General features: G+C 32.7%; 3 protein-coding genes across 3 annotated transcripts in view; 2 read left to right on the forward strand and 1 right to left on the reverse strand.

Annotated features, from left to right (window-relative positions):
• Positions 1-202: 202 nt before the first annotated feature.
• Positions 203-1,139, reverse strand: LOC123708434 (protein BUD31 homolog). Its single transcript, XM_045659133.1, has 2 exons — positions 925-1,139; positions 203-777 (listed from the first exon to the last, which is right to left on the reverse strand). Exons 1-2 carry the CDS (start codon positions 1,016-1,018, stop codon positions 437-439), a joined length of 435 nt encoding a protein of 144 aa, XP_045515089.1. The 5' UTR covers positions 1,019-1,139; the 3' UTR covers positions 203-436.
• A 2,810-nt stretch (positions 1,140-3,949) lies between these two features.
• The window catches only part of LOC123708744 (unconventional myosin-XV), a 69,910-nt gene continuing 49,673 nt past the window's right edge, over positions 3,950-24,186 (forward strand). The window contains exons 1-2 of the mRNA XM_045659603.1: positions 3,950-4,093; positions 22,382-22,529. Coding sequence (XP_045515559.1) covers positions 22,383-22,529 — 147 coding nt within the window. The 5' untranslated portion in view covers positions 3,950-4,093; position 22,382. The remainder of the gene's footprint in view (positions 4,094-22,381; positions 22,530-24,186) is intronic.
• LOC123708746 (leucine-rich repeat extensin-like protein 3) lies at positions 20,804-21,876 on the forward strand. The gene is made up of 2 exons (XM_045659604.1): positions 20,804-20,878; positions 20,993-21,876. Exons 1-2 carry the CDS (start codon positions 20,807-20,809, stop codon positions 21,836-21,838), a joined length of 918 nt encoding a protein of 305 aa, XP_045515560.1. The 5' UTR covers positions 20,804-20,806; the 3' UTR covers positions 21,839-21,876.

Raw genomic sequence — 24,186 nt, forward strand, 5'->3', positions numbered from 1 at the left:
TTTAATTTTGTTGAAAGCAATGTTTATATAAAGGTTTAAATGTAGTCTTTGTTGGTTTAAATAACTTGTTATTAATAACTAATTTGTTCTAAATTACATGTGTTAAAGATATTTTGGTAAATAAATAATAAAAAAAACTTTATATATATTGTTTGCATACCTTACATTTTTAAATTTTCATTAATTAACAGAAACAATCCTGTACTTTAAAAACAAGTTTATTAAAAGAAATTAGAAATTTTACATATAAACCATGACATTAACAAAATAGTTAATTTTTGTTGATTGAACTTAGAAATAGTTCTCCGAAAAAGAAAATGTTCTAAAGTTTTACCCTTGGCCATAATGTGTAAGTTCACAAATCACGTACTTCAAAATGACATGCAAGTCTAGTTTTCATAAAAAAGATTTGTCCCTAATTATGGTAACTTAGTTACTACCCAGAACATCCTCTACAACCACAATGAACACATTCTACTATCCTACCTTCTTCTAGTTTGCTTTTGGGTACCCTACATATACAGTTAGTTGCAAAATTTGTATCTCTAGTCTGAATACATCTCAAACAGCAAAGATTTTCATAGCCTGTCTTTTTCCATTTAGCTATGAGATTGGCATCTGCAATCTTCTCATTTAAACAGTATTGATAAAGCTCTCTGCTAATAGCTTTTCTTCTGTAGAACAAGTCATAGATGTATCGAGATTTTTGATGATGTATTTTGAATATAGGCCAGAGTGATTCTTGTTTCCGTTTTCCTTCATGTGGTTCAGTTTCCGCTGAAAAAAGGTAAAATTCATTAAAGATGTATTTATATTTTGTGTTTTAGGAAATAACTACATATAAAACCTTAAAATTATTGTATAATATTTGACGTAAACAAAATGCAATAAGTAAATAATAAAATTTACACAATTAAAACATACCTTCTCGCATTTTTTGCTCTAATTCCTCCAGTGTTGGTTCAATAAGTTCCCAACCTTCTGGTGGAGGTTTCCGACTTCGGCGTACTTTCGGCATTGCTTTTTTTACTATAACAATTTCCAATTTAATAAGAAACTTTTATATTTACTAATTAAAACTATGCAAGCATGTTTTTTAAACACAGTTTATAATTGTTGAACGATGCTTCAAAGACTAAGTTAAAAATAATTGAAGACCTTTTTTTTAAATTTCGACTTGACAAATGCTGGTTGCCTACCTTATTTTTTATCTAAACATATATGTAATTACAAAATACAATAAATATATGTATAAAATTGCTTTTAAAATTAAATAATGAATAATGATTATTAACGTAAGGGTTGATTTTGATTATTATGGATTCACAGACTATTAATTCACATATGTCTTGTCTGTGGACGATTTAAATGTCACATCTGATTTTCCAAATGAATTTGGCAAAACTTAACGAGAAATCACAACCAAGCCTTAACAATAGTGTATACATACAGTAGAAGGTCGAAAGTAAATTATATGAAAATTACAGTTCGTGTCGACAAATTTGCATATAAATTTAGGAAAAAATACAAATTTAGGAAAAGAATATATATATATTTATTGAAAAGAATATTGTTCTTAAGATTTATTTTTGTTTTTTAATACATATATAACTTCATTAAGATATACCTTTTTGGATTTATTTTAGTTGTTTTTGAGGCTAGTCTTAGGTGGATGGTGTCGTAGGTGCCGTGGGGATGGCATTTCATTATTTTTTAAAGCTGTTTATAAATAGTACTTCAGTAAACCGAATCAGGATTGAGAAAGGTAGCGACACCTATAATCTGCGTCTAAAATAGCTTCGATGACTGCATACCTGGATACAGAGTTATTCCGAGGATATATACAAATGTCGACCATAGCCTTGGCCCAGTCATTTGGATAGAGAGTGAATTTTTTTTACTTAATTTATTGAAAATGAAACCAGCAAGAACAACGAAGTATACAAAGATTGAGGAAGCTTTGGTAAAGTGGTTTAAATAATGAAGGACAAATAATGTGCTAATAAACGGACCACTTCTTCAACAAAAAGCAAACGATTTGCTCATCGTTGTGTGGAGAAGGCTCGTCCAGTAGGATTCAATGTTGCTGGCGTAGGCACGGTATCGTCGTAGTGGTGTAGTAGAAGAATGGAAGTCGCAAAAGTGGCCTACGTTATACGAAGACTACGGACCAGACGACATTTTGAACACTGCCGAAACCGGACTTCTTCATAATATGATACCACAGGACTTTAAAGTTCAAAGTTCGGGCGGAAAATTACCTAAGACGAGACTGACGTGCGAGAGATCGTGGTTGCAGCAAATATGACAGGATCTATAAAGGAAGCTTTTGGTTAAGGGCATATCTAAGAAACCAAGATGTTTTAAAAACATACGCTCACTGCCGGTAACGTAGGACAATAATATGAAATAGGAAATTTTTGAAATGTGTTTGTGAAACTGGGACGCTGAATAAAAAGCACACAATAAAATTATAGTTTCAGTTAATAACTGCTCATCCAGCTGTTACTAATTTGAAGTGCATAAACAGGTGGCACAAGGCCACCAAAATACCACCAAATACTGTACTGTACTGCAACCAATGGACCAAGGTGTAATACGAACTGAAGGCTGATGAACAATTTACAATGCCAACTTTGAATGAAGGTCTCAGTGCTGTCAATGTATAACGATTTTTTTTCTTTTATGAACAGTTTCAGATGCAGACAAATTATGACAATACTTTTATAAAAATTCAGCGTGAACTACAAAATGCTTACGTACTACAGAAGTATTTCAAACAAACTTAAATACCTAACAGATTTTGTTAATGTAGAGAAATGATAATTATATCTACATAATGTCTTTTTATTATAATTTTCGTGTGAAATAAGTAAAATGTAGTTTTATTTTATACATGAGTATATTAATCACACATTTAATATTTATTATTAGGTACTTAATAACAACACCATCGGCTGTTACGACCAAATATGAGTAGGCCCTTCAATGTCGTTAAAATTGATTTTAGCCCTAAAAAAATAAAAACAACTAAAAATTGTCTAGCAGTCTTTCCAAATCCATCTCAAATTAATTCATATCTAGTGCAGACCTGAGGTAACGGTTAGCGAAAGCTAATGCGGAATTCGGTCTTCTGTTTAAAATTTTAAATAAAATATGATGGTATATATATGGATGTAGTATACCTTTATTATCTATAAAGAACAATAAGAAGAAACACGGTTGTCTCAGTCATGAATAACGGGGGCTAGAAAGCCCTTACTCTTTCAGGGTTCGTACGGGCAATCGTGACCGGAACACCTTGGAAAAAGATATATATATATATCTTTTTATATTTATATATATATATATATATATATATATTAATAAAAGCACACTTTCCTCTATATTATGGATATGAAGATAATCTAAGCTATTTTACTACGACAATGTACTATTACCGTATTAAGGAATATTTAAACACATTTACACGAGTCTTTGGGGTCACACAAAGTCATACGATAAGAAAAGTACATAAAAACTAGACGATGTAAACAATCTCTTCGAACTACATATACAAACTGCGGTGAAACGGTGTTTATAATTGAAAAATATATTCATATTAAAATTAAGGCTATACCAATTAACTCGTATTTTACCTCCTGACCTGAAAGAAGTTCGATTACATTGGGATATTATGTAAAAATCCCTTCAAATGGCTCTTCAATTCACTGGAATTCATATTTAATAAATTATCCGTTTGTATATTAATTTTATTTTTAATAGACCATTCGTCATATAGTCTACCTGTGTGCATAACGGGCTAACCCATACAGGTTTATATGTACTCTATCTCCCTCTATCACAATCAAATTACCGAAGCAAGACAGAGAAAGGCATAATTTACGTGAGGTAGTGGAATGCGAGGCGCTCGCACAACCTCCAATTCAACTAGTTGAGGTTTCATTGCGCCGCCGCACACAGCTTTACATTATTACGAAAATATGTGTGAAATTTTGATAAAAAAGTGTTGATAAGTGTTTGATAGTGACGATTGTGAAGTGCAGTGTTATGATATAGTTGACGGAGTTTCGTAGGCGAGTTTTATATACCTGTAAGTACATAATTACCTGATGACGTGTTTGCATCGCGATCCTTAGCTTGCGAAGAAATAAGTATTGGGAAACAGTATATATTACATTAGTCGTTTCAACCATGATATAAAATTTCGTTCCGTATTTTGACATTGCTTTATTTACTCACTTGCGTATTACTATTCCGTAATTAATATTTACCCCCTAAAATAAATTAATGACCTAAATTGTTAAGTCGAAGTAGAAAGGTTTGATTAAATGCGGAAGTCAAGCTGGTCCTTTACCACTGTCTGCCAAGTTTACATATGCAATCTAATATTAAGGTGTTATATAAAAAATGACTGACACAAGATCCGTAAATGGACACATATCATAAAAAAGTTCTATCAAAAGCTTAGAAGAGAGAAAGTTATAACTCTTAACATATTGCTAACAAATAACTGGAGTATACTTATTAATTTTGAAGACCTTCAAAATTTATAACTTTATGTCACTTACATATAATAAATTCATATAAAATATACCAAATTTTTATTAAGCAGAATTTTGATTAACTTCGTAACTGGCCCAAATTTTCGCTATACAATTATTACAAAACATTTTTATAATAGCCTATTAGCTACGTGATTATGCAGAGTTGAAGTTGCACTAATAACAATTTTGCAACTTTAGCATTATAATTAACCTTACGTCACCTATATTATTAATACAAAAAATTCGAATGTAAATGGATAAAACATGTTGTATTTTTATCGAGGATATTTTTACTAAGACTTGGTTATTATGTGCCCTTTACCAGATGTTTCTATTTTAATAAACATTATATAGCTGATAATCTTCTTAAATCTATGTATATCTTGGATATGCTTGTCCAAGAATTAATAGTTATACACGAAACAAAGTTTTCTTGTTAAAGACATCAACGCTCGCAAACAAAGCAACGGGGTTCAAAATTTCATAATTTCTAAAGTATCTCGTTACTGGGCTTATGATTTAGTATTATGGCGCTACAAGAAATATAATATGACAAGAATATGCAGGTATTAAATTACATATATATTACAAAATTAAATGCAAATGGCACATTGATGAAGATGATTCGAATGCCTTTAATAGCATTCCACGTTTATTTTAAGTAAAATATTTTAACATGAATCATTTTGGTTTCAATTAAGGAATCAAATGAATCTCAATTGCTGGACATATTGTTGTTTAATTGATACATTTACAATAAATAAGCCTTGAGAAAAGAATAAATAAATAAAATGTACTGCATAAATGAAAGGCATGATTAACCAACTACCACATCGATACTTTATCATTTAATACATAAGAAAATTAATCATAAGCATAAAATAAAATGCCTGACTCATAGGTTTTCTAAAAGCGTGGTTCTTATGCATTCTGCTTTAAACTGCGAAGCAGTGTCTTATTATACCAATTATAATATATATTCAAAGCGCTGATACGCAAGTGCTTTATAACAGGAACTATAAGTCGCAACAGTAAGTATAGTAAATAAAATACCAGGGGTTATTAAATTTAAAATGTTATTGCCAACATAACGATGCACGCGGGAATCATGATGACACTAGGCATCGGTGAAACCGCTTTCTAACCGATCAACACGAGATTTACCGTCTCGTTAGATAACATAATATTCAGTTATATTAATTATTATATTCGCTTATGAATTATTCTTTATAAAAAGTTTCTTAATTGCAACTTCCACTGATCTTGTTGACGACGAATGCAGATATAAAAAGTATATATCGAGTATATAAAGTTGATAAATTATATATCTCAGGTAAATGAAGTTTATATCTCAGGTTAATAAAGTAATATCTCAATTTAATAAAGTTTATATCTCAGGTTAATGAAGTTTATATCTCAGGTTAATAAAGTTTATATCTCAGGTTAATAAAGTGCATATCTCAATTTAATAAAGTTTATATATCTATATAATAAAGTTTATATCTCAATTCAATAAAGTTTATATCTCAAGTTAATAAAGTTTATATCTCAGGTTAATAAAGTTCATATCTCAATTTACTAAGCTTTAAATCTCAAGTTAAAAACTATATAACTCAAAGGAGGAACAACTTTGTGGTTCCCTTTTGAGTAGAGACTCTTGGACCAAGGGGTTTATTCACTATATTTTTTATATATACAAAATAATATAATATAATTTCAATATGTTATATTAGAAACCACTGTGGTTTGTATTAATGTAACCCTAGCAGTCTTGTTTAGAACTGGCCAGTTAGAAACATTGCTCATAAAAACTTTTTGAATTTCAATTTTAGAACTCTTTGGTAACCTAATGTAGTATATTGCATTCATTTGTCATTTGGTTTTGTGAATTGGTGGCAAATCTAAAACTCTTCTTACATGTGAAAATGAACCTAACGCGAGAAAATTTTCGGTCAATGTTTTATTATGACTTTCGTTGTGGGCTTAGTCAACAACAATGCCATGATAGGCTGCGAATTAGCATTTCTAAATGAAGCCCCATCTTGTGCCACTATTTGCAATTGGTTTAACGAGTTTTAAGTTTAGACATAGCAATCTCAATAATGATCCGCGCGAGGGGCGTCCTTTAACAGCGACTACTGAAGATAACATCAGTGCTGTAAAAATATTACACGAACATTAAGGCGTCAGGAAGCTTTGTACCAGATAGATACCCCGTACTTTAACCGACGACCAGAAGCACCTTCGCATGGACTGTTGTCGCCAAATGTTAGATAAGTTCAACGGCGGTGACTCAAATGCTGTATTTGACATCGTCACAATCGATGAAAGCTGGATATATTGCTACGAACCCGAAACCAAAAGTCAATCAGCTCAGTGGGTGTTTCCTTTCGAGAATCGGCCAACTAAGGTAAAGAATGGAAGAAGTCAAGGAAAAAAACTGCCTCATTCTTTAGTCGGAAAGGTGATTTCACGACAGTTGTGCTAGAAGATGGAAGGACAGTTACCGCAGACTGGTATGTCGATCGCTGTTTGCCTGTTGTTTTTAAAAAAAATCGACAGCAGCGCCCTCGAATCAGGATCCATCTTCACCGCGACAATGCTTCAGCGCACTCCGCAAAACGGACTGTTGAACATTTGACTATGGCAGGTGTAGAGATAATGAGACATCCGTCATACAGTCCTAACCTGACTTTCATTTATTCCCAAGAACTAAAGATAAAATTCGAGGTATTCGCTTTACGAGCCCTGAAGATGCGGTGAAAGCGTACGAAAATGCCATAGAGAGAAAATGCTAAGGAAGAATGGGTCCACTGTTTTTTCAGTGGTTCCATCGAATGCGACGATGTGTAGAGAAGAACAGAGATTATTGCGAAAAACAATTAAAGTATTGGCAACTTTCTACATTAAGCCGTTTTTCATTTTCTAAATATTTTCAGTGTTACATAGGTACACGAGCGGAAGCTGAATTAATATTTCCCCTGACAACACTACAATCAAGTATTAAAGATCCAACAAAATGTGGGTGTAGCATGCAGACCTACTTCGGCTCCACATTCCTATATCATTACAACCTGTAATTTTGCGCACACTTAGGTAATTATTTATATATGCTTATTTATGTAAACATAGGCGTGGATTCTTCAACGAGCTTAAGTAAATGGTAAATGCTACACTCATCTTTGATATTTTATGTCTTCTTGAGACGCACAATCAGTCTAAAAGACAGGATTTTGAGTATATTAGGTACTGTCTAACGTAATATCAACTAGCGTAATATAATATAATCAAAGCGAATGCCAAAATAACCAAATTTAGATGATATTTTTTAATCTATAATAAATCGGTATAATTGCGATTTATACCGCAAAACAAATTTGGTAATTAAAAGGTATGTTTTTATATACATCGATCACTAAGCCTCACTGTGTATTTACCGCCTTATATACCTGAATGCCTTCACGTCTGTCGCACCAAAAGTGTACCAGCGCCTCGGAAGCGTCCATGGGTCAGTATTTACATTCAATGACCGTTTCTGACACTTTCACGAATAATGCATAGTAAATAAATAGCCGGCTGGTTTGTCGCTTGTCAAATATGATGCATATAAACATATATGTGTGATTCGTTATTTCAGAAGATATCTGAATCCAAGAAACATTTTAAACTTATTTTTTTTCATACAATATCAAACGGGAACTAATCTGATTTCAAATGATACTGCCCTTTATGGATACTCACACTGCTAGAAGTTTGGAGGAGGAGTTGCCGGCAACTATTTACAATAGTTTCAAAACGTTAACTAATGTAAGTACGTTAACATCGTAATCATAGTAACAAACGCGCTGCTAAATCTACTGTGGAAATTAATTAAGAAATATTTAACCTCGATCCTGAATAATAATTGAAAAGATATTGCGTTATGAAATACCGTTTGAAGTAACTTTGCCGACGCCAAATTGTCGGTAAAATAAAAATGTAGGTATCGTAATATCTTGGAATGCCATCAGAATCAATCATGTCAACGGCGCGCCCACACGAAATGTCAATGAGACTTTCTCAGCCTCCGATCTCCATTGAGGGATGTCCCAGTTAACGTTCACACATTGTGGCACTTTTTGTCTCGTGTAGTAAAGATGTTAACATGACAACCGTGCTTTGTTTGAGTCGTTATAAATTTTATGAGTACGTAAAGTTATACTTGAGTTTGCTGCTTGCTAATGCTTGGTTACTCGTTACGGTAGTACATAAAATTACATGACGTTGACATGCAACCTCTAATGTGCCATATATATTATGAAGCAACAGAATTGAAAAAAAAATATATGTATATGTATACATAAAATGAATATACCCTAAACTCTCAATTAATATTAGGGATAATGTTATACTAATGGATAGTCTCTTTCTATCAAAGCGTAATTACAATTTACCAGTAGGAGACGACTGTATGGTGTTGCAAGATATATTTAATTTTTATGAATAAAGGGAGAGCCTGCTATTAGCAGCAGCACCTCCTAAATTTTATTTGTCAATTGTTGAGCATTTGTGCGCATTCAACATAAAACAAAAAAATATTCCAATAATTATTTGCCTAAGATTTTTAGTAAGTTATGTTTGTAGAGTGTGATCAGCTAGTATCTATTTATGTCAAAAATTGTTTATTTTATTTCTAACACCACATCCTATATTTTCAGCAGTATAAGCTATCCATCTATACTAAAATATATGATAAATACTGTGATCATAAAATTTACAAAAAAAGACATTCACGAGAGAAATCGTACCATTTGTCATGCTTTATTTACATCTAAAGGTATCTGTAACCCAACACCTGACTTTGCATTAATTGAGACGTAATGATGACAACGAAACTGATACGATAAACATAGAATTCGCGGTCATTGCACTGATCACTGACCGGTCAACTATCAGATTAACCCGTGGGAACTGTGGGGGACGCGTGCACTGGTTAAAGTCAAGATAGAAAAATTACAAAATTTTTAATATGTAGAAATATTAAGACATACATATATAGCGTTTGCTGTATACAATATACATCAGGTTGATGATATTTTTATTAAGAATTCAATTCATTTTCTTCCGCATTTCGAATATTGTCATTTTGATCAGCTCCTAAATTCAAAACACTCCGTTTACTTGTTATCTTCGGCAATTTGAAATAACCTACTACTAATTAAGTCCTAATTAAATTATTGTTCAGTAAAAAGCTCAGTATGTTGTAGATACATATGAGAACAATCTCTCAGCTGCAAAGATTTATAGTAGATATATAGTAGTAGATGTATAGTAGACAATAGCAAATCAGTGGATTCCTACTGGTATGTGAATTAATATTATAACATTTTATTGTCAAACCTTTGTCAAGACTTGACCAAGTTTAATAAATGTCAAATACCATTAGACGTTTATTAAATAACAAGCTGCCAACTTTGTTTTGCTTCAATATGTCTTTTAATTAGCCTATCTTTTAATAGCTAGCTACATACCAACATATAGAACGTTTTGCTATGCTACCCCTAGTAACCGTTCCATAACATATTCCATTCCATTCCATAAAATCCTTCATAGTTCAAGGAATACATAAAAAAAAATCTCGAATTTTTCCAGCCATTTTCGATATAGATGTAGCGGTCGAAGTAATGAGATTATCAGAAATACTATACACTCAATGAGATGTACACCTATTACGCACTTACGTTAATCGTTACAGATGCAGTAAGAAAAACACTCACGCACTCGGACACTTGTTAGAAAGCACGCCATTTTCTAATCTGACCGACTTGTAGACAAAAGATATAATGGAAATCTGTGAATCATAATGGAAGTTTGTGTTTTTCTTAATATTATTACTTAGTAAAGATTTACTAAACAAGAATGCTATGGTTATATTCATACAAACCACAGTGGTTATCTAATGTAACATATTATGATTTTATTATATTGTTCTGTAAAATAAATATAAATGTTTTATAAAACTTATACTTTTGCCTTCCTTTATACACTACAGGAATAACAAACGGTTTGTAATACTAATAATATGTATGTACTGTAATAATAATAAAACATTTAAATTGCTGCTTTTATTAATAGTAAAAAGTAGTACATTCTGATTGATTTGAAAAAAAAACCACACAATCAGCCATCAAAACATAGGCATGCAAATGTCAAACAACAATATGATATGTATAATAAAGTAACAATAGTGTCATTGTTAAAAATTATGGTCTATACTCTCCAACATTGTAAATAATAATCTATATTAAAGCTGGCTATCTACGAATATAGTGCAGAAATTAGTATACTCTGTATTCTATTACTGTCTCAAATTCGGGCAAAATACAGCAAGTTTAGCCAAATGTCATAGCTGAATTGTTTATGGTGAAAATGACAATGTTCACCACCTCCTTGTTATTATTGTAATATTTTAAATGTTAAATAAAACCAATATTGATCATAGTTTGTCCTTCTTATGTCAAGAAGCTTTCCCTATTCACCCAAGACACGGGTAGGTTAAAACAACGGATTTACCCTTTGGTACGACCAACGGTACTAATTAAAAACTTTACATGATCGCACCTTTCCAAGCATTAGCTGCACAACTTTCCAACTATACGAGTTACGTAGTTCTTGGAAACGATAAAACTTACGACGTATGTACTATACAGAATCTGGTTTAAGTTATCTCCCTTATACTATGCAAAAATAACTGTAAATACAAAGCGATGGTTCCGATACGGTTTCTAAACGGAGTACATTAATTAAAAAGAAAAAAATATTTTCTTGTATTTTGTAATATAATACATACGTATATACACACAACGTTTTAGGTCTGTGTCTAAGATTTCTGTACTTGTTCCGTGATGATTTCTAATAGGCAAGTAGGTTCATTCTGTGCCTGACACATATCGACTTTTTGGGTCTAAGCCTTTGCCTTTCCTCACGATTAAATTACAACCCCAGTGATGAGACAAAACAACTAGGCCAACACAGCTCCAATAATAATATAATACTTGATATTTTGTGATCATATACATGAGAATTCTAGTAACGAAATTATTCGATAACATTTTTATGTTTTTATTTCTCTATGAATAGAACAATATACGTCGCAGAAATCCACAGGTGTAATGCAAGATGGCGGAAGTTATGTGAAACATCTTCATACGGTTACATGAAAGTGACAAGAACATTAGCACATATTTGTCATATTTTCACCGACAATGGATGTTACCCGTTGCGAAAGTCTATGTATTATCTATAGTAATCGCATTCAAAGCATTTGATTTGACGCATTTTGTCTGGAAATAATTGGGGAAACTAAACGTAACTGTTTATGTTCCTCTAATGTACAATATATAAACGTTGTTCCAAAGTTGAAAGAAATCTTATCTTATTACTTGTTCATAAATAAATGAAACGACCATAAAAATGTATCTGCTGCTGAGATGCTTTATATATTTGGTGGGCTAAAAAGTTCGTCGGCTTCACAGATTTGATTTAATTATTCAATATTATTCGGTCACACAATTTATCGATACCATTTTTATAATAGAATTTGTTTATAGTCTCAGAAAATACGGTTTTTATTATTTATTAAGGATATATAAGTTTATAAGAAAAAGAAAAACAATAACTAACCTTAAAATATAATAAGTAAAAAATAGGCGTCAGTTTCGGCAAATACCTTTTCATCGCCGCAAAATTTCTGTCCAGCGACCAGTTAACATATTCTTTTCATCAACAAAATCAATGACTAATTAATCCTTTTTAAACAACATTGTTTCATAGTGGTTACGCGTAAGTATTCTCAACTCTAAGATCGTGAGTTCAACCTCGGGTGTACACTATTCCATGAACTGCAATAATAATGCTCGAAAGTTGAAGGAAAACATTGTGAGGAAACGCTATGTCCTCAACCCTATTGATCACGTTAGGTATGGAAAGCTGATTACAAAAGAAAAATGTTATAAAACAGTAGAAATCAAAATCCATAGAGGTCGGTAGCTTCACAGGATTATTATTAATAAATGTAGAAAAAAAATTAGACGTAGTCTAACAATATGGTAACGAGCGACTATTTATGCAAGCCACTTACATAACGTAGTTTCAGCACACGTTATAGGTCAGGGTCTGTAAGAATGTGTTAACGAGAAAATAACTAAGGTTGTAGACGTTACGAATCGCGGGACCTTGCCTTAATGACCGTTTTAAAACTATTCATTTTTAAATACGAAATAATATCATTCATTCAGGGATACCGATAAAAATATAATGTCGCCAGATACACTTACCGTAAAATTAATGCTACGAGCATAGTTACTGGTTGACTACTACAATTGTCTTTAATTTTGTATTTCGTGATGTATTGTTGAGTAACTGTGTAACAAACAAACTATATGGTTTAGCCGGACTAGACACAGCATTTTGTCTCTTTTTATCAAAGAGCAAATGAAAGAGCTGAATAATATTTAATTCGTTGTTATTGGACAGACATATTTCTTTATTTATAAACGTACTATTAAATAAGGCCCTTCTCTCGTTTCACTGCAAGTTACAAATAAAATATCTTTAACTCATAAACCGTTTATTTTATTTAAGTATAATAATATTATTACATTTATTTGTGTTACATATGGCTAAATAAGAAAATACCGTATTTATTAATATAAAAAAGAGTGTCAGCAATACGCGTCGTTTGAGTAGGTTTAATTATGTATTTAACAAGAATGTTTTGTCGCCACTATTTTAAAATATAAATATTTGAAATATTATTAATGATGTTTATTTACAAAACAAGAAGTAAATTATAAAGCTGTATTCAAGAGTATAGTAGGCGTGCCCTGCGTTTTCGTTTAATATAGCCTTTTAAAATAAAGCGCACAACAATATTAATATATTTGAAACCCGCGCTTATCGTTAGCGTTTTAGCGGGTTTATGCATAATTTTCATTTTACTGCTCCTATTAACAGAGATACGCCTATCACGTGTTAAAAAATCAATATCTTCAAATGTTCAGTAAAATTTCATACATGTTGCATATATAATATATTATGTTATGTCTATAAGGGAAACGCGTGCGCACTAAAGACAATAAGTGTGAAAGGTTTGTGTAATCAGCCGTTTCGTCTATTAGTTTGTTCAATTGTTTCAAGAGGCTTTCCGGCCATTGACTTAATCTATTACACTAAATTATTATACTTTTAAATGGAGGTGGAAACATTATTTACGCAACCTCCTATGTGTTACAACGTATAATAAAAATCTCAACTTTCCCGCGCTTCTGTGATCGGTGGCTGTTGTCAATTTTGCACTATGTACCTAAATTACAGGCAATTAAAGTAAATCTATTGTCTTTGCCTAAACGTAGTAATTCAAAATAGATAAAGGACATTAAATAATCGTCTTATATTTTATGTAGGAAAATTGAATTAGTACTTTTTAATATTTGAAAAGTTAAAAAATGGATTTCCTATATGCTGTAGAATTTGTATATGAATGATAAAATCCTTGTTTAATTAATTTTTTTTATATTGTAATTTGAAAATGCTGTGCATTGCTAAATACTTATATAAACAAAGACACACAATATTACTTCTTACAATAGATAATAATTAAAATTGAAGTATTTTAAGTAAAGTAATAACTGTAATTGTTTGATCATGCACAGTCTCTTCAATTTGTTTCCTGACCTCAGCTGTCAATCATACTACCATCATTACCATAATGAATAATTTAAACTTTATTTCTTCAGATATAAGGGTTATTTTAATTAGAATATATGATTAATCCTCTCCCACGACCATTGTTTAGGTCCTACGCAAAATTAATTCACGCTGAGTGAAAATGTAATGTTTTCGCCTTGGCCTAGTACGTTGAAACACATTTTATAATTTACTTCCGAACATATATTATATAATGCTGTCTGTATTTTTCTAAGTTAGCTCGACACATGTTACAAATAACAACTTAAGTTTTACAACAAAAACTACATTACAAATGAAAACTTGATTTTGACAATTTACATTGTTTTTTTACCACAGAAAAGAGGGCTCTTAGCTTACGACCAATCAATCGGAACATTATTTTTAAGTGTTGCCCTATAAAAACACACTAAACCGCAACTATCTACGGTTACAGTAATCTTCTAAATAAAAAAAAAGTTTGTAAGCGAATTCCTTCACGTGCTACAATCTAAATTACTGAGTCAATAGTTTAATGAATCGGTGTTGCAATACCAGTCTGGTTACATTGACATTACTCCTTATGAAATGTGAGCAATTTATTGATAACTATGATTATTATATTTGACGGCGGCTGGCTCAAATTCCAGACCACAAACCAAACGCAACTTTGTGGATAATAAGCTGTGACTTCGCTCTTGACTTACTACGTTATTGACAGATATTTAAAAAAACATGGATTCGAGGAAAGTTGTAAACGACTTCACCTTTAGACATTGAATTGAAAAGACTTAAGTAATTTTGCCCCACACGACTCTAAGTCTCATTGGCTTTGTTTAAATAAAATATACCTTGTAAACTTACCTAACAATGTAGACGAAATTTTGACAAAACTGCAAAAAAAATATTTTATCCATCTTAATTAGTAGATTACTAGTCTATTAACTAAATTTTTTTATTAAAAACATCAAATTATTTTAATTTCTGTACTGTCTGCTTTTTTGTAAAGTTAATAAGATGTTTCTTAAAGATCATCTTTGCTGTTACCATTACCATCATAAATAATATATCGTCCAGGAATAAATGAATGTTAATATTAGGTAATAAACAATAAATTATAACGAGTAGAAGCAGAGCGGAACTCACTTTCGTCTGTTTCACCTGAAAATTGTTCACGCTATACAATTTTACGCTCCTTACTCCGCCATTGTGGTACAATTACTTTATTAATGATATTTGTACACATTAAGCGGTAATGCGTTTAATTTTAGGTTTTATTTTTTACTCATTTGTTGATTAAATATAAAAAAATTATATCAATGCCTACTCTGGGTTCAACAAATTCTTGATGTGTGTGTTCTGTGGTAAGGTTTATTGGGATTCAGCTTTTTCATCTGAACTAGTATTTATTAAAAATTACGCAATGAAACAACAAAACCTATTGCATTTTTATCCTTACGGTAAATACAAATAAGTTCTATTTTTTAATTCACAGTAAGTTTTACATATTATTAGTTTATACATATGTAATGTTACTTGTCAATCCGACGGAAATTCTCACAAAATTCTCTATTAATACTTAATCATAGGATGTGGCTCGGGATGTTGGGTAACGTTCGAGGCTACTTCGATTTTACATTTAATTCTCTTAATATATAAAACCAAATACTTCTCTGTACTGTAGAACTGGAACTGAATGCGTTCCCAGACTATTAATACTTTTGGAAATTTAGTTTATAAAAGTCAATACCCACAAGAGCTCCTACTAATGGGCTTATAGAGGGCCTATGAGTTGTACTCGTACGCAAATTTAAATTTATTACTCTGCAATTCAGTTTTAATTTCGAATATTTCCACTATGTAGTCATAGATTTTACCTTAGATATACCTCTATAACAATTAGGTTAGTTTGAAAAAGAAAAATTCGCACTTCAAAACATATTGTTCAAACGCCCCAGAAGCTACGGCCTAGATCCCAGACACTTACATAATGCGTTTAATTACTAAAGAAATTATTGAGCCATTGCTTTTGCCAACTATGTCATAATGGAGCCTTAAAGCAAAAAGATGTATTGGAACCGGTTCCTCAGCTGTTGGCATATTTACTGGCTTTTACTAAATGCCATTACTATTTTAGAATTACTGTTATGCTGAAATACTTGCGTTTTATATTAGATTCTATTATCAGATTAGAATTAAATTGTTCCACACTTTCGCGTTGATTTTTTTAAATTGTTGCGTCAGGCGAAGATCACTTAACCCATATTAATTACTTATGATGTGCCTCTGTAAAATGTATTCATAAGATATATGAACAATATTTTCGTCGTAGATAGTCCAAAGTGTGCGTTCAATACCCGGTCATAACACAGATGAGCGGGAAATGTTTTTTTTTTAAAATTCATTAAAAAATAAAATACAGCTGGTGTCAATCACATTTATTATTTTTACATTAACCTTAACCAATTAATTTAAAATTTAAATAGTAGTAATTTAAGAAAAAATAAACAAAATTATTTTTGCTGACGTACATTGTTCGAGAATATAAACCTACCTGTTATTCATCGAGCATAAACTTTACAGTTTCCAACATTGATTTACGAACCTGCTGTGCTTAAACTTTTAAAAGGTCGAATTTGAATGGGTTTCGAAGCTGAATGCATGGTCAAGGCTATGTCGTAACGTTGGCCGCACCCAAAGTGAAATTAATGAGAAATACGAGATATGTAATTGGTCATTGTTTCACTTTCCCTAACATTTACACGAACAATCATACTCGTAGATGTTGCTTTACGTAAGCTATTTCTATTAATTGGTGTGTCCGATTTAATTGAAATTAAATAACTGTTTCGATTAATCCTTGATTTTATCGCGTAACATTCGTTTTATAAATTAACATTAAAACGATATTTTTCGTATAACTTCACGACTTTATTCTGCTTACTTTATTAGGTATCTTTAGCGTGGATGTTATTCATACTAAGGGATATATTTATTATTGTACTTTTGTATTACTATAAGAACTAAGAAATAATAGGGTCGTATAGTTGCGATTTCACATATAATAATTTTAATATATAGTATGTTTCGATCAGGATGTACTTTCAAAAACGTTTCCAATCAATTTTGCATCGTTTGCTTCACACGAATATCAAATCACACGCAGCTTTAAATCGAAATTGGCAATACCTAAAAGAATATAAAAACTTTTTTGTCTGTAAAAAATATATTGAGACTTTTTACAACGACAAAAAGTCAACTCGTTTACGTGTAAAATCGGAGTCAATTTTTATGTACGACTGTGTACTGTAACATTAATTTATAAGTCATTTTGGACGTCTTATTTTATTAATTTCCTGATGAATTTATATGAAATTGACGTTTTTATGTAATAGGTGTTTTTATTTATAATATAATTTAGAATACTATGTAATAGTAAACAAAGCTGTTTATAAAAATATTTTTTTAAAAATACGATTAAAATTTTGTAGTGTTGTATATAAACTTGGTTTTTTAAATATTATTTTGTAGGTTATATTTTATTATAATTGAAATTGAGATTGCTATTTTTTCCCAATAATTTTCTTTAATTTTGTTAGGTCAAACGTTTGACGAATTGAATATATTTTCTCTATGTTGTGTAAGCTTTTATAATCTGTTAGGCGTTACGCGTGGTTGGTAAAACTGTAATCGTTTTATCACGGTCTTTTTATCTCTATTATCTGCTTATTGACCTTTTGCTGTACAATTGTCACCCAAATTTACTTTCGATTTGGTAATATACGCTGTAATGTCGCTGGCTTTGTAGTACTTGAAACGTACCTATATTCAGTTCTAACCCATACCATGGCTATTTTAATGATTCGTATAATCAAGTCTTCGATTATTAAAGAAACAATAATTGTATCCGGTAAGGCCACATTATCATAAAAGTTATAGAAATATGATTTAGGTTTAATAAACATAAGCGTGAAAGCGGTCTCTATACTTTTTATTTCGCATTTATAATGTGCTACGATTGAATATTCATGAAAATACAAACGAGTTTTAATTTTTGCGAATATGAGTTTAATGTCAGTGGTAGTAATTACATAATACATACATAAAACACATCAGCTTTTTAAATATAACAATGTTCTCTCTAATAAACCCAATTTAGCGTTGAGAGGACTTTAATCAAATTTAAACATCTCGAAACAATAGCTTCCGAACAGACAAGATGGCGGAAGTTTATGATGGAGAATAAAAGTTGATATTTAAATTTGATAAATTTTCAATGGATATGATTTAAAATATAACAAATGTTATGACAATTATAATATTTATGTTAGAGCATGTGAGATAAAACGATTTAATTGTTGAAAATGTTCTATGTTTAGCTGAATTGATTAATCGAGTTTATTATGTCTACCCACATTTTTGTTGCTGTTATTTTATTAAGTTATTTTATATACCTACCATTACTCTAGTTTTATATATTGTTTCTTAGTAAGCGAATTACGTAAACAATTCTTATGAGAAATAAATTTATTCTTAAGCCGTAAAAACTATTGGTAGTTAAGGTAATTGTGCACATATAGAAATTATGTTAAAAATATTATATCCAAAAGAACGTGTCAAAGAGAACAAAATTTTGTGTATACATACCACTGTATCACATGAAAACGAACGCAAAACAAAGCGAGCATATATGTAGTAGACGGGAGTAGATATTATATTTAAATAATTCGATTGCGTACATTAATCCCAACAGACAGCCCGTATAAGCTTAGAAAGTAGTTAAGGTCGCGCATACAAAAACACCTTGACGAGCCGGCCGCATGCTAACAGCCAGCAACTTTTAACAGACAATCACATTTCACTACGAGGCTATGAATTTGTATGCGAAGTAGTTGCTTCCACATCTTCGGCGGAAGTGTCATTGTTTACCGGATTCAATGAACCCTATGTGGGTTGACAATCAATCGATGTACCCATTATTATACTGCCAAAATTGGTATACCACCTGCAATGTACGGCTACACTCACTACACGTCATACTCTGAAACGCGCGAAGAAAGTATTTCGAACTGGATATAAACAGCTTCTGGACCTTAGCCATTGAGGCCTTCGGGTCGACTGGTCATCCACTTTCCTTCTTCTTTACTCCAGGATATTGTATACTTCGATTTGTTTCTAGGCAATATTTTAGATTTTAAAACAAAATCCCTTGCGAACCGGCAATGATAAAGAAATTCATGCTGAAGCCTTTTATAACGTAAAGGATTATTTGAAAGAACCTAGGACTTAAAATTGAGTTACGCCAGCTATTAATGAAACGACTAGGCTTGTTCACTTCTTAGAGGCGTTTTTAATCATGCTCACAACACTTCACAAGCCTTCTTGTACCTACGAACCAATATGGTTATCCTGTTTGATGTAAACAACAGTATCTGATACTAAGAATGACATTTTACATATTTTGTTTTTAAATTAATTATCAATAATATTTATTTCCAACACACAAATATACAGTATTTACAATATTCCTAACCAACATTAAATATGATAAAACCTACCTTTAAGCTGGCAGCATATCCTCGCTGTACTGCGATACTTTTTCGTTGAGCGAGGAAAGCACCAGCCAGGGTCCACGGTTCTATCGGTCAGGCGCCAACTTAAATCCTGAATTAGTGCCTGTGCACTAGAAATCCCACGGCCCAACAGCCTCTACTCAAAAGGAAACAAAATAGAAGTAGGAGGAAAGAACCTTCAAATCTTCCATAATTTAATGTAATTTATAAAATAATTTCCATTATTTAATTTCTTATGCAAACTAATGTACTGTGGAATCGACTCCCAGTGGAGGTCTTCCCTGGGAGATACTTGTTTAAAAAGAGGGAATAAGAGATTCCCTCGAAGGCCGGAAACGCAGCCACTAAAATAGTTGTACATGGGCTGCGATGCCTCCGCTTTTAGGGCGTATGAGGGTCAATTGCACCATAAAAAAATATCTTCATGTTTTAAGGGCCTTTCAACAGTTGTGTTGTGATAGTTATAGATATTTCGTAAACCTAAAAATATAAATAAAAAAATTTGGGCATCTTACTTTTCCCAGTTTTGCGTTGCATATTGCAAATAAAGCATTTGAAAAACGTTCATTTGTAATCATTTTAAATTTATTTGCCGCGCACTACCGCTATGTGGAACCAGCTGCGTACTGAAGTATTTCCGAACCAATTCGACTTAGGGTCCTTCAAGAAAAGAGCGTACCAATTCTTGATAAGCCGGCAACGCATTTGCGAGCCTTCTAGCAATATAAGTGTCCATGGGCGGCAGTATCACTTAACATCAGTTGAGCCTCCTGCCCGTTTTCCTCATATTACATTAAAAAAAGGCATAATGATAACGATATTACCTTCATTTTTGTCTATAAAAAATCTATTTTAAACTTGCCATCACCGTACGTGTGTTATCGTCTTACTTCATAGAATTGCAATTTCGATAAATGCAACGAATTATTCCGATAATATTTGTCAACCGTTACTGTAATATTTTGTATATATATGTAGGGTATGAAGTCATTTGGGCAAGTCACTGATCAGGTGGCCATCATGATTCTCCTGTTTATAACAACGATATTATATGTAAGTACACTTTAAGATTACATTAATTCAAGGTATATAATATTAAATGTAATTATTTTTCTATACTGTTTTCTAAGTCACATTAATATACCATTTATGATGTTTGTTTTTCAGGCACATGTGAATTGCCAATACTATGCTTCGCCATACGTGGTTCAATCACCATCTTACGGGTGCAGCTGCTGCTCACCACCAGTCACCTTACAGGCGCCTCCGTCTCCCCCTATCTACGTGTCCCTTCCCGCTCCATCTCCCCTTACAGTTACCCCTCCGCCACTCCCGCCAATGATGATAGAATTGCCAATGCCGCCACCGATAACGTTCACGCCACCACCAGGGCCGCCAATGTGCATAACTCCGCCTGCATCGCCACCTATAACGATAAACCCACCTCCATCCCCCCCATTAACAATTAACCCCCCACCATTACCACCTATGTGTGTAACACCGCCTCAGCAACCACCAGTACTTGTGAGTCCACCGATTCCACCACCAATCTTCTTGGAACTACCGCTTCCTCCTCCAATTGTCATTGAGCTTCCTGCTCCCCCACCGATCGTAGTACAACCGCCCCCTTTGCCTCCTATGATGGTTCAGCCACCTCCGCTACCACCGATGCCAGTGCAACCGCCACCACCACCTCCAATGATGATAACACCTCCTAATCCGCCTCCACTATGTGTGCAACCACCTCCGCCAAGCCCTATCACCTTTCAACCTCCACCGCCGGAGCCGATGTATGTGCAACCGCCGTCTCCTTGTCCGATCAACGTGCAGCCACCTCCGCTACCCCCAATCTGCGTCCAGCCTCCACCGCCACCACCCATGTGTATTCAACCACCACCACTAGAACCCTTCTGCCTGCAGCCACCGCCACCGGCACCTATCTGTTTCCAGTCTGGACCGCCTTGCTCGTGCGGTCAGCCCTTCTCAGCGCAACCGACGCCTATATACTTATAAATTACATAAAACAACTTTTAATTAAGAATTGTAATACAATAACAATAAATTATTCATACACGATTTCATAATTTTATTCAAATCCACTTCGCATTAAAAATTATTAAGTAATTGAATATTACTTAATTACAATTGGCTAAGTGAATATCAGTCACTATTAATTAGTTTACAAGACACTTAACTACTAAAATTAATGTAACCCGTTACGATTCTAAATGCATTAAAACTGTTAATAATTAATGCATTGGACGTAATTATGTGTTAAGTTATTCTATTAAATATAACCTAAAATTTTATAAACTTATTCTAACCTATTCGAGAGTATTAATCGTAGTAATTGTCGTACTCGATGCCGTTTAATACCAGTTAAAAGTTACACGTTCATAATAATTAGTCAGATCCAAAAACGTATGCCGTAGTTGCATCGTTCTTTAGATTTACAATTATAGTAAATCCTATCTCTAATCCAATAGAGTAGACTAATTGTAGAATGTAATATGTCATAAATAATCGTGAAATATTAAATTTAGTGTTGTGTTGCAGCATGGCGGGCTCCGGGGGGTCGGAGTGGAGCGAGGGCGCTGCGGTGTGGTTCCAGCCACCCGGGGCCTCAGCCCCATTGCCCGGAGAGCTTATTGAGATCCACCGAGCTGCCCGTGTCCTGCTCGTCAGCGCTATCGTCAATGGACAGGTGAAGTTAACAATTAATCTACTATGGAGATTAACCAAATTTACATTTACTTATATTTGGAGAAGGACGTTATTTTAAAACCAAATAAGAAAGCGGAACAGTTTTATAAATTATTACTACTTTACGTTATAAAGAGTTTAAAGGGCTCGCAAGGCCACCTCCGGAATGCTGATAGAGAGTGGCTCATGTTGATATTTGATTCATCATTGATTAGCTATTTATATGCCGACACTGATTATATGAAGTTTTTATTGCTCTTTGATTTATGACTCAAACATGTACTATATAAATAACTTTTATGATTTGTATATACTAAATTAAATATTAAAATGTTTGAATTCATGAATCTTATCAAAGAGGGTATTAACGAAAACAACTCACCGGCCGAAAAAATACAAAAATATTCTAAATATACCTTTCGTTACTTTCTCCTTATCTGGGCGTACAGAGATTACTCGAGCACCCGTTATTTTCGATAACTTATATGAAGAATAATCAGCTACGGATTGCTTGCAAAGCAGGAACCATTTGGGCCTTCTTCAATACGTATTGATCGAACGTTCGATGTCAGGGTTGCGAACCCCACAACCTAACCATTAGGCCTAACTGTAGTTCTTTAATAAGTTATCTAACCTAACAAGTATGTAGTGAGAAAATTTTCACCGTGTCATGTTATAGCAATACAAAAATTAAATGAAGTGCGTGTGATTTCTAACAATTGCTTAAATTATGTAACATGAAGTGATAGTTATGAACGGGAATAGAAAACGATTCGTCAAAACGATATTTAAAATTTTTTGGGCTCATAACGTGAAATACTTTCTGTCCAAATTGCAATATTAGGTCCTGAGGAACCCAAAGGCTGTGTCTTCGAATCACGACTGAGTAATAATGGATTGATTTTACCAGTGCGGTAGGGTGAGGGAAAACGTCTTGAGGAAACTGGCATACCTTTTAAAAATTGTCAGTCTGTGACGACCACAAAAGGCGTATCAGCTATTAAGAGAAATATGTATCGAAATATATGTTGTAAAGGAGAAAGGTTGTAGCGCGAAAAATAATCCTTCTGGTAATCAAGTTTACGGTAAGTTAATCCTAGAAACCACGACATCAAGAATTATAATAACGCAATAGGAATTTAGAAGATCTGTCCTATCGCTATGCTTTTAAAATATAATTGACAAAATATCCGTCACTAACAAATATTATCGTTCCTTTAAAACTTAGTAGTAATATATACAATCATATATGTACTGAAAGAAGTATAAAACAATGTGTAATACAGGACATACCAATGTCTTGTTTCCTATATACTTTATAGGTTACGTAATTGATAAATATATTCAAAGCATATCGAGCCAGCCGTAAACGTATGGATAAATGGGGGTCACTTAACAGTATCGGAATAATGGTACCACGCTGGTCTGTCGTGTCTTTCTGGTTTGCAAATTATCTAGTAGGACGGGTGCCTCGTCTATTATTTAGAAACATGTTTGCAAATATGTACTCAGAAATTTGATATACGTCGACGCATCTTTGGCTTAGTGATTAAGGTGTGTATAACCTGACAATTTTCGACTCCAGCCTAATGGAGATATAGAAGTCTTCTAAAAAGTAATTTGTATAGGTATATGTATTGTAAAAATTCCCATAAGTA

Source organism: Pieris brassicae, chromosome 4, assembly GCF_905147105.1.
Source record: "Pieris brassicae chromosome 4, ilPieBrab1.1, whole genome shotgun sequence".
NCBI classification, from domain to species: Eukaryota; Metazoa; Arthropoda; class Insecta; order Lepidoptera; family Pieridae; genus Pieris; species Pieris brassicae.

Coding starts and splice junctions, on each gene's coding strand:
- LOC123708434 (XM_045659133.1), bottom strand. CDS start 1,018: ATGCCGAAAGTACGCCGAAGTCGGAAACCTCCACCAGAAGGTTGGGAA. Junction 778..924: donor AGAGCAAAAAATGCGAGAAG/GTATGTTTTAAT, acceptor ACCTTTTTTCAG/CGGAAACTGAACCACATGAA.
- LOC123708746 (XM_045659604.1), top strand. CDS start 20,807: ATGAAGTCATTTGGGCAAGTCACTGATCAGGTGGCCATCATGATTCTC. Junction 20,879..20,992: donor TTATAACAACGATATTATAT/GTAAGTACACTT, acceptor TTTGTTTTTCAG/GCACATGTGAATTGCCAATA.